Raw genomic sequence first — 12,135 nt, forward strand, 5'->3', positions numbered from 1 at the left:
GACTCCAGTGTATTCCAACAAATGATGACTTGTGATTTATTTATTTTCCATGATTAGCAAGGTATGCATAAATGAGTGACAGATTCATGAGCAACTATCCTTTCTTGATACCATGTTAGCCCATAAATTCAAAAGAATAATAAAAGGAAAGAAATGTTTTGGGGCTACTTCCAAATCAGGATTCATCTATGTTGACTTTCCTTTTGCCCTTTAACTGATCCCAATCAAATCCCAGAATACCCACAAAACCCTTCCATTGTTTATCAAAATTGAGGGAAACTCCTGATGCCCTCTACCCTTTACCTCACAGTCTAGTGGGCCTTTCCAGAGAGAAGACATCACCAGTATGGTTGATTCTAGAGAAAGACATGCAGGCTGGGGGCAGCAACCTCAGTCCCTTTCCAGGAAGGGAAGCAAGAAGACAGTACCTTCAAGTATACTTCTCCAAAGTCCAGCCCGCTACATCTGCTGTCTTTCCCTGGGAGGAGCAGTCCCCCGCGCCTGAGAGGAGCAGTCCCCAAGCCCGGTCTTTATTTGTGGCTGAGAGGGCCCTGGGCCTTGGTTCTCGGTGGGTGTCTCTTCTTGACATCCTGGGACTGCTGCACCTCTCCCACGCTTTCTCTTCTGACATCACCCTCTTGCTCCCGCTTGTCCCGTGTCCCATCTCCTCGGGGTGTGGGCGAGAGTGGGGTAGGAAAAGCACCCGAGCCATGGAGGTGGAGATCCTTCCCACAGCCAAGAAGATAGATAAGATGGTGCAGAACGAGAACGCGGCCGGGGCACTGGATTTACTAAAGGAACTTCAAGACGTTCCCATGACTCGGGAATTATTGAGGTCCACAAAAATTGGAATATCGGTAAATACTGTACACAAGCAGAGCACAGATGAAGAAGTCACATCATTAGCCAAGTCTCTCGTCACACGCTGGAAGAAGTCGGTCTCTGGACCCTCCAAGACTGAAGCAAGCAAAAAAGGGACCTGCTCACTCTTCCCAATGCAGGCCTGAGGCAAAACGAGAAAGGAGCTGCAGGAGCAAAGCAAAGGAAGAGACAAAGGCTTCTGATTCCTTCATTAAAGCTTTCCCCCGGGCACCAAGCACTTCAGGTTCGGTTCCCATCAAGTGCCGAGAGTTGCTTGCTGCAGCCCTCAGAACTGGAGGTGACTACTTCGCTATTGGCGCCGATGTAGAAGAACTGGGCGTTCAGATTGAGGAAGCTGTATATCAGGAGTTACGGAACAGGGACATGAAGTATCAAAACAGGCTACGGAGGAGAACAGCAAATCTCAAGGATGCAAAGAATCCAAACTTAAGGAAAAACGTACTGTGTGGGAACATATCTCCAGATTCCTTTGCTAGAATGACTGCCGAGGAAATGGCTAGTGAGGAACTTAAAGAGATGCGCAGAAACCTGACCAAAGAAGCTATTAGAATACATCAAATGGCCCGGACGGGTGGGACCCAAACGGAGCTATTTCGATGTGGCAAATGTAACAAGAAGAACGGTACCTAGACGCAGTTTCACACCCTAAGTCCTTATGAACCTATGACAACATATGTTTTCTGTAACGAATGTGGAAATAGATGGAAGTTGGTTTAGAAGAAGAAATTCGCCAGATACCTGGACACTTACAAAGGAAGATTTTGAATTAGCTTTAAAAACTAAGTCAAGAATCTAGTTTCCCTGCAACTGAGATTTTGTAAAGCAGAAAAAAGTCCTCGGGGTTAGTTATAGTTTTTGTTTTTGTATTCTCTTGAAAACATTCTTAGAGAGTCAGTGTTAGGTCAGATAGTGTGTGGTGTATGTTTAAACCTTTTTTTTTTTTTTCCCATTTTGATAACGAAGTCAACATTAAAGTTTTATCAATTTCAACTGTTGGTAACTTGTTTCTTTTTCTTCCAAATGGGAAATGAACTTTAACTTTTTTTTTTAATCTGAAACGTACACAAAAACTCTGTTCATGTGAAAGTGGAACTTGCATTTGTTTCTGTACTGAAATGTTCCTACTTTATTAAAGGAGAAGAAAGATTAGTGTAATTTTGGGATTGCCAAATGTAGTGTGGTAAAGAAATCATATTTGGACAGCTGATCTAGTTTGTAGATACCATTTTCAATGAGTCTTTCCCTTTGATCATAAGGACTGTTAATAAGCCTTAGTGATTAGATATCCTTTTGCATCTGTGACTAGCTGTGACCAATTGCAATTCTTGTACTTCTTAACTCTAAATTACTGCTCTTAATAGATCTTCCATGGGGGAAATGGATTTTAAATAAATTGTTGTTAAAAGTGATCAATTGTCCTTTTTTCTTTGTTTGGTAGCAGATTTTAAATTCAAATTTTAAATTTAAATTAAAAAAATTTAAATTTAAACTTCAAAAAATCCTTAATCTTGTTTTCTGTGTGATTTTGGGCAAGTCAATTAATTTCTCTCAGCTACAATTTTTTGAACAGTGAAAGGAAGAATAATAACGGCACTTACCTCCCAACATACTTCTAAAGGTCAAATGCTGTATTTTAAAGCTCTTAGAACACGTATAGCACATAGTCAGCACAAAATAAAAGTATGGTTTCTTCCCTTTATCTTGTTTGATTTTGGACATGTTTCCTTTAAAAAAAGGGGGTATAAGTTGTCACAGACTCTTATCTGTGGGAATCTGTAGAGCTCCAGTAGTGTCCCTATCTGGACAGAAAGAGCAGACATGGCTCCTCCAATAATAGCTATTACCTTGTCCTGCCTCTCACAGCTAAAATTTGGAGTGGAGGTCAGGCCCTGATCTGACAGCCGCTGCAGGGAGCTCTCCAATGTCCTGGAATCCTTATAGTAGATGTTGTAGATGTGAAACAACTGGGTAATGTTAGGGAACAGCCGAGGGTCTCTGTAGATCTACTCCACACCAAACAACAGGGCCAGAACCTGCAGATAATTTTTGTACAGCCACCTGCAGGAGTGGGGAGCAGATCAGAAGCTAGTAACAAGTTCCATAGAACTCATGAACTTCAAAGAGACTCATTCTAAGATTAGATTATAGGGTCCAGAGCTCAGGCAGCCTGATATGTATCACAAACACCTCCTTTTTACATCAATTACCCCCTTCATTATTAACACTCTTGAATGTTTGAGTTTAGATAAGTGGTGGGGGAATTTTTGGCAATGTCTCTGGCAGGTACTAAGTACATAACAAATGCTTATTGACTGACTGATCGCCTGGGAGATCTGAGGAACTGACCCAGAAATCAGCATGAGTAACAAGGAAACTTTCTTAAAGAGCTCAATTAGAATTTCAGCACAATGGGGCCCATTTTTAGAAAACAGCCTTCTGTTTCTGTTCAAGGAAACTGTTTAGAGAGCATTGACAAGGTTATGAAAAGCTTGTGATTTTAGGAGATCACTGAACTTTTAAAAACTGTGCAGGTCATATGTCCTTGTTTTTCTCTGGAAAAAGAATTGGATCTAGAGGAATGGGAATTAGTGGGGAGAGGAATTAAGTGAACACTACAATTCCAAACCAAACCTTATTTCCAAAGATACACTTCATACCTACAATTTCATCCAAGTGGCTTTAGTAATGTTAGATGAAAGAAAAAGAAGATGAGACTATTGTAGGATTTTAAAACTTGCAGTAATTTATTGGATTTCTGGCACATGAACTAATGGACAATGGGCTTATGGACATGTATAAATTCTCAATTGATGATTATTTCATCATGTTATTTGTTACATCACTTCTAGCATGTGTCATAATACTATGCCTTCATGTAATTTCTGAAATTATAGGTAATACCTCCCATATTGATGGATTTAGGTTTCAAAGTCATGACCACCCTATGCTCTAAATCAAAAGAAAAGGGGAGATGTTAGGTCCTTAGTAGGAGCTAAGTCGGTCCTTAACAATTCTCTAGCTCAGGGTTCACATCTTTAGTTCACACCTTGAAAAGGAGTTTACACCTTTAGACTTGTGTAAAGGAGTTTAGCCCTTTAAAAGGAGCAAGCTCATTGGTTGTAGGAGTTCCCACAGGCCCCTGGGAGTACCCACAATGCCATTCTCTAGGAGGATAAAAGGAGAAGGCAGTTGGTAAGGAAGCAGTCTGGAGTGGGTTAAGGACAAGACTTCCCAGGAGAACTTCAGGGAAGCTCGAGGAGATTCAGAGCCAGGATTGAGGAAGAAGAGGATTCCAGATTCAACCTCTGCTCTGGCTGGAGGCTCCAGAAGAAGCCTGCTCGGGGAGAAAAGGATTTCAAGAAAAGAAACCTCCTCCCAGAGAAGGATTTTAATTGACGGACAAGAGAACACTACAGGCCGGCCCTAAGGAGGACGTGGCCAGTCCAGCAGCGATGCTCACTCCCGCAGCCCCTGTAGGCCCTCAGGCGGCCATGCCCTTGGCCGAGAAGGCCCCAGGCCCCAGTGCCGCCGGGCAGGACCGCCCCTCCCGGGGGCCCCACAGGGAAGGCGTCGGAGCTGAGAACCAGCCCCCGATGGGCTGTGCTCCTGACGCCCCGCAGGGCGCGGATCCCGGCCCTTCTCCTGTCTGGGCCCATCCCTCCTCGCCGAAGCAGCCCTCGGCGGCGGGGCCCCAGCAGCCTCCCCTGGAGAACTGCGGCGCCGCTTGCTCCGGAACGCTCCAGGTCGTCCTCTGCAACCATTCCCTGTGGCTCACGTTCCATCGGCAGCAGAACGAAATGCGCCTCAGCAGGCCGGGCCGGGCCATGTTCCCCTTCCTGGCTTACCACATCCGGGGCATGGACCCCCGGGCCCGCTACCGCGTCTTTGTGGACATGGTGCGCGTCGACCAGCATCACTGGCGCTATGAGGAGGCCGGGTGGGCTCCGTATGGACCCGAACAGAGCCACGCTCCCGGGAACCAGGTGTATGCGCACCCAGACTCTCCCAACACGGGCGCGCACTGGATGGGGCGCGAGATCGCCTTTAAAATGCTCAAGCTCAGCAACGAGGAGCCCGCTGGCGGGAGCGCGCCGCGCGCCCTCCGGCTCCGGTCTCAGCACCGGTACCGGCCCCGGCTCCACGTGGAAGAAGTCGCCTGTGGAGACCAGGAAGCGCCGGGCGCCCCCTCCCGGAGCCACGTCTTCAGCTTCCCCGAGACCGAGTTCATTGCCGTGACTGCTTATCGCAACCGGGAGCTCATTCGCCTCAAAATCGAGCACAATCCCTATGCCAGGGCCTTCCGCACAGACGCGCCCTCGGCAGGAGCCTTGAGCGCCGGGCAGACGCCTGGACCAGCCGCCGCCGCCCCCTCCTCAGAGGCGGCTCCGGACCCCGCCGGCCAACGGCCAGTGCCCCAAGAGCGCCAGGCCCGGGAGCGGGAAATCTGGCCTGGCGGCACCCTGACGGACTCGGAAGCTGCAGCCCCGGGGGAAAGGGCCCCAAAGAAGAGGCGTCTGTCTCCTGGGCCTTCAGGCAGCCCCGCCATGTCCTCAGCGAGGCCCCAGAGAGCAGCCCAGGCCCAGCGGCTGCCGGCTCCAGAAGCCAGCGCCAAAGCCTCCCCAGCAGCAGCTGCTGAGCGCCCTGGCGGCCTGCTGGGAACAGAAGAGGCCGCTGTGCAGGGGGGGAACAGCGCGATCCCCGCGGCCTGCTGGGCCATGCAGCAGCCCCAGCAGCCCCTGCACTGGGGCTTGGACTGCACTCCCAGCAGCCTGCAGACCTCTACTGCTCCACTTGCCGGGTCTTATGGCTTCGGTCTAGAGGGTCTGCTCGACCTCCTGCAGGAGCCCACATTGCCGGCAGAACCCTCCCAGGACAGCGGTGGGGACAGCCGCCCATCTCTACCTCTGCACCCTGTCCCTGGAGCCCACGGAGAGCCAAGTGTTGAAGAGCAAATCTGGCTCCTTCTGAGGCAAATAGAGCTGGAAGAGGCAGCCCTGGCTGAGGGAGCTCCCAAGAGGAGACGTTCATCTCCTGCTCCTTCAGGCAGCCAGGCAACGGGTTCAGGGAGGTCCGATGGAGAAGCCCAGGACCCGCTTGTTACAGCTGCAGCGTGCAGCCCCTCCACCTTCTCACAAGCAGCTTCTGAGGGCCCTGGCCACCTGCTGGGTGTGCAAGAGGCTCCTATCCTGGAAAACAGCAGCGGGATCCCTGTCCTCTGGAGTGCCCCCCAGCAGCCCCAGCCATCCTTGCACTCTTTCTTTTACTCCCCTCCCAGCAGCAGCCACAGCAGGAGTCTGCCAAGCTTGGAAGATGTGGCCACGGGGCCCCCCACTTCTCCACTTGCCATGCCTCATGAGCCCAGTTTCGAGGAGGCTCTCTTCTCCCTACTGGAGGCATCCGGCTGCCTCTCAGAAAACTCCCAGGGGACCAGAAGCGACTGTCTCCCCTCAGGGCCCTCCCAGCCAATGCATCCTGCCCCTGGAGCCCAAGAAGCCCAAAGTCTGCAACAGGAAATCTGGACGTCTCTCACAGAGACAGTCTCGGAAGATTCGCCCCAGGATCCAAGAACTTTGGAGAAGACACCTTTGTCTCCCAAGAATGACAGTGGCCAGGACCCCTCTTTCCTCATCCCAGACTTTTCCTGGGATTCCCTCTTCTTGGAATGAGCAGCATCTTGGAGACCTAGAACATTGAGAAGCTCACAGAAGCACACACAGACACATCCTGCCATGAAGCCATGCTCAGATACACACCCACTCACAGACACAAGGAGACACTCACACAGGTCAACTGGCAGCCAACAAAGAAGCATTCCTTTGGACTCCAACTGCAGGGGATGAGGGAGAGTGAGGAGGGCTTACCCAGTGCAATGGACAGTAGAGCAGATGGGCAAGGTCGGACTCAATCCGCCTTGGCTAATGATGTTCTGCCCTGAGGAGAGGACCATCTAGGGGAAAAAGAATCTCTTTTCTCTTATTGGTCCTGCCTGTCAGTGTTATGCTTTGGTCTAGTGGATAGGAGGCCCACAATGCCTCTATGCATAGACAGTTTTGCCATACGAACCCTTGCAAAACCTTGTGTTTCAATTTCTTCCCTTTCCCCTCACCCCCTCCACATATGACCAGTTAGGCAATATATATGAAACATATTGTTAAATGGATGTTAAATCCAAGATATGCCCACATATGGATTAAATCATCTCACTGCCCAAAAGAAATCAAATCAAAACCAACCAAAGTGAGAAAGAAAATAAAATGCCACCATGCAACCACAAAAAGAATGAAAATGCTATGCTGTGATCCACGATCATTTCTTACAGAATGGCAATATCATATAATAATATATAACAAATATTATATGATATTATACAATAATTTTATATAACATAATATATCATCTAGCATAGAATTTCTTATACAATGATGATATTACATATAATAAAATAGAATAATAAAAATAGAATAATAAAATAGAATAGGGCTGAGTTCTCACCTTTCTTCTAACTGTAAAAAACATTATTTCATCTTAACACTTTGGACTCCCCATATTGGGTCATTTAACAAAAGACCCTCTCATTTGTAAGTCTCAGGACCCTCACATTTTCTATATTCTGATGTTCTCAGGGAGAAACTGGTCAAGGAGAGCCCCCAAACACCATCGTTGCCCTTTATTCCATCCCCTAGAGGTGAGAACTCCTTTCTTTGGAGAAGGCTTCTAGCTTCAACACTAGGGCTGAGTTCTCACCTTTCTTCTAATTGTGGAAAACATTATTTCCTCTTAACACTTTGGACTCTCCATATTGGGTCATTTAACAAAAGCCCCTCTCATTTGCAAGTCTCAGGACCCTCACCTTTCCTATATTCTGATGTTCTCACAGAGAAACTGGTCAAGGAAAGCCCCAAAGCACAATCACTGTCATAAAACTGCCTATTTCCATAGCCAACACATATATTGAATTTTTTCACTTTCTCTTTAGTCCACTGATAGAGATATCTTTTTCTTAATATGAATACTTTTAAAAAAGAGAAACTTATTACACTTCTATTAATCAAATATCAATATATCTGCAGCCAGTTTATGTAAAAGTCAAAGGTGATTTGAATTGTGAAAGGTGTGGAAATATTAGCAAGGAACAAATATTCCAAAGTCAAGCAATAAGTTAAATAGGCTTGGTAGTCCTGTGCACAAAGGTCACGTGATGTTCTTATATACTTTTTTGTTAACGTGAAGACATATACTTTTTTAGAAGTAAAAAAAGGGAGACATTATTCTGAAAAGAGAAATGTAATTGTTTAAGCAATCTGTGGCTGAGTTTGGAGTCTTTGGAATATTAAAAAGTATCTTGGACATCTAGGAAACAGCATTAAAGAGATGATTTTTGAACATCTGGTAACATAAGCTATAAACAAAGAGTTGAAAGAGCTTTATTAACATCAGGTATTGCCATAGTCATTTCATTTGCATTTCTAAAAGAATTAGTACAGGGGGGAGGGGGATTTCAATCAGAAGGAGGTCATAGAAACTATTTACCTAGTTTACTATTTTGAACATATTCTCCTATTTTTCTTGAGGATAATTTTCAGAGATGGTGGCTACAGAATATAACTCCTTATTTATTAACTCCTCTGTGATGTAAGAAGAAATCTATGTGTGTTCTACAGAGTAAAAATAAATGCATTTTCAGATCTTTTATGTCCTAGAACTGTGACCCCAATTCTACTACCTAGATAGTCCAGTGAAACCAAAATTAAACTCTGATCAGTAGACCTATGGATTGGCAGGTAGTACCATGGTCATCTCCAATGTACCCTACCCTCTTCCCCTTCCCCCTCTGGGAATGTCCGGGCTAGCTCCTCTGAAAGTCCTTGCCCCATGTTGGGCGCCAATACATAATGTTCTTTTGTCTCCAGAAACTCCAGGCTGGCACTCTGGAGGAGGAGGGAGTCTACTCTAGGTCAGAGTTGGCAGCTCTCTTTTGTCCTCCCAGAGAATGGGCGTGGGATAATGCAAGGGCTTGTGGGAAAATTACTTCTACTAATGAACTTGCTCCTTTTAAACATTAAGCTCCTCCCCAGAAGTTCAAAGGGGTAAAACTCACCTTAAAGGACAGAACTAGAGAATTGTTAAGTACTGACTTAGCACTGAGTAAGAACCTATCATCTCATTATCTCATTAGCACTTAGGAAGAACCTAATACCCCTCCCCCTCTTCTCTTCCACTCCTCTCTTCCTTTCCACCTCCTCCCCCTCCCCTTTCCCCTTCTCCTTCTTCCTCTTCCCTCTCCCTCTCCTTCTTCCTCTCTCCCTCTCTCCCTCTCCCTCTCTTCTCTCTCCCTCCCTCTGTAAAAATCAACACAGACTCTAATTTCTGTACATGTCATTTTCTCTCTTAGATAAGTCAATTAATCTTTTAGCTAAGTTCATCTGTAAGGTGAAAGAATTGATTTTACATGACCTCTTAAGATTCCCTCCCATCTACATTAATGACCTAGTTAGTGGCCTAGGGAACCATTGAGCAGCTGAGGAAGATTATGATAGCTGAAAGGAATAGATACACATTTTCTCATGGCAATTAGAGAATAGTTATATCACAAGGAAGACATGAATAAAGTTAGCTGATTTCAATGCTCTAATTTAAAAATCATTTTATTCTGATGACATATCCATTGAGAAATAGTTGGAGTTTCTTTTTGCCTTCAATTAGAAATGTGATCACATATAGTATTTGAGTTATATTCCAAAATATGAAATTATTCATGGATGCAAATGATAATCCTTTTTAAATAGGTAGCTTATAGTGCTTTCTCATGGAATGAGTGTGGTCAGAAGAGAATGTGACAGTGTGACTGGAGATTAGATGATTGAAGATGACCAAAAAGGTCATTTCTACTATTTGGAAAACCTGGAATTTTTATTGTATCTTTCACAGAAAATCAAATTGATTCAACCTAGTGTTCACTGATTTCAACAATGTTTTTTTTTTTTTATTATAGCTTTTTATTTACCAAATATATGCATGGGTAATTTTTCAACATTGACCCTTGCAAAACCTTGTGTTCTAACATTTCCCCTCCCCTAGATGGTGGGTGGTCCTATATATGTTAAATATGTTAATTCATATATGAAATACGACATATGTATGTATATATATTTATACAGTTATTTTGCTGCACAAGAAAAATCAGATCAAGAAAGAAAGAAAAAAAACATGATCAAGAAAACAAAATTGCAAGCAAACCATAACAGAAAGATTCAAAATGCTAGGTTGTGTTCCACACTCATTTCCAATAGTTCTCTCTCTGGGTATAGCTGACTGTGTTCGTTACTGAACAATTGGGACTGGTTTGAGTCATCTCATTGTTGAAGAGAGCCACCTCTATCAGAACTGGTCATTGTATAATTTTGTTGTTGTATATAACGGATCTTCAAGTTCTTTTCACATCACTCAGCATCAGTTTCTGTAAGTCCCTCCAGGCCTCTGTGAAATCTTCCTGTTGGTCATTTCTTATGGAATAATCATATTGCATAACATTCATATGCCACTATGTATTCCGCCATTCTCCAACTGATGAGTATCCATTCAGTTTCCAGTTTATGAGGACTACAAAAAGGGCTGCCACAAACATTTTTGCACATGTGGATCTATTTCCCTTTATAATCTCTTTGGGATATAAGCCCAGTAGAAACATTGCTGTATCAAAGGGTATGCACATTTTGATAGCTGTTTGAGCATATTTCCAAATTGGTCTCCAGAATGGCTGGATATATTCACAATACCACCAACAATGTAGTAGTGTCCCAGTTTTCCCCCATACTCCCCATATTCATCATGGCCTTTTCTGTCATCTTAATCAATCTGAGCGATATGTAGTAGCATCTCAGGTTTTATTTCTCTGCTCAATGGTGATTTGGAGTACTTTTTCACATGACAGAAATAATATCTACATTCTTAAAGTAAAATTTTCCCTTTTGTTAGAAAAGAGTGTGTTAGGGCAGTAAAATGAGAAATTATATGTAGACTATGTACAGTGGCTCAATAGTCTGATTCATCCAGTCATACTTGTGCATCTTCTCTTTCCTTTACTTTGTAAAAAATAAACATATTTTACTTCCCTAAATATGTTACAAGGGTAAACTGAAAATGTCCAGTCAAATAACCTTGCATATTATCAACCATGAACCATTTAGGTATATGGGCAACACTGACATTCTCAATGTTTTGTGCATTCTGTCTTACACATGTCCTACATACTGTGAAGTAATAAAATAAACCAATTTGAGCAATTGTCTTTGAGTAAAGAATCAAGATCCTTTGATTCAATTGCATGCCTTACAAGGTTCAAGGTACATTAGGAAGTCCTTTTAGACTTCTCCAGTACTGAGCTGCTTCCTCCTTCTCCACTTGAAGCATACTGTTTCCCTCTTTTTCTCCTTTCACTCCTCTGCTGTTGCTTTTCTACCTCCCCTTCCAGCTGATCTCCAATTTAAGAGCTTACAAATTAGGCCCCATGGTTTTTCATAACAAATTTAAAAAAAGACAGACTTCATCTCATTGGTTTTAATAAAAACACTTCACTTTATTGACAATTTCCAAAAGAAGTTTATAGAAATGACAAAAGTTACAAAAAATTTAGAAAGTAATTTTCATTATCCCTTTCACTCACATGTCCTCCTTCACAATGAGCATCATTGACAGCTCTTTACTGATCCCCAGTCTAACAGAGAATGAGTGATGCAGGGGGACTGTCTTCCTGGATGACAAAAGAGAAGTAAGGGCAAAGAGGTCCTTCAAAATCCGTGTTTGAGAGAATGTGGATAAGGCTTCTTTCTCTGACATCATAAAAAGCTATAGATTTATTTTCATAATCAAGAAGAACTCCCACTTTGAGCCCAGGCTGCTTCAAGTGAAAGCCATTTTGTGACTTTAACAGGAAGAAACTATTTCCACATGGGGAGCTTGCTAGTGTCTTTCCATCCTCAGAGGAGGACAGTTTTCCCTTTCCCTTGACTGAATCTCTACAGATGCCCAATTCCCACCCTGTCTTCCCTTCCACCTCTACCTCCCAATAATGTTTTCCTGAGGTGAAGGTCTGGGCCCCCCAAACAGCAAGAGTGCAGTCCTTTCCGTCTTCGTTGTCTGGCAGGTCCCGATGGACCCTCCGGTACTGGACCCTCTTCAGATCTTCAGAAAGGATGAGAAGAGGATTGGCTGACTCAGGATCCAAACTTATGTCCGTCTGGAAGTTCAGGAGCA

The 12,135-nt window shown here is 44.3% G+C and overlaps 1 protein-coding gene across 1 annotated transcript; it reads left to right on the forward strand.

The window, feature by feature from the left end:
- Positions 1–752: 752 nt before the first annotated feature.
- Positions 753–1,512, forward strand: LOC141560051 (transcription elongation factor A protein 1-like). The gene is made up of 2 exons (XM_074297689.1): positions 753–997; positions 1,035–1,512. The coding sequence occupies exons 1-2, from the start codon at positions 753–755 to the stop codon at positions 1,510–1,512; spliced, it is 723 nt and encodes a 240-aa protein (XP_074153790.1).
- The last annotated feature ends 10,623 nt before the right edge of the window (positions 1,513–12,135 follow it).

This window comes from Sminthopsis crassicaudata, chromosome 3 (genome assembly GCF_048593235.1).
Source record: "Sminthopsis crassicaudata isolate SCR6 chromosome 3, ASM4859323v1, whole genome shotgun sequence".
Classification (NCBI taxonomy): Eukaryota; Metazoa; Chordata; class Mammalia; order Dasyuromorphia; family Dasyuridae; genus Sminthopsis; species Sminthopsis crassicaudata.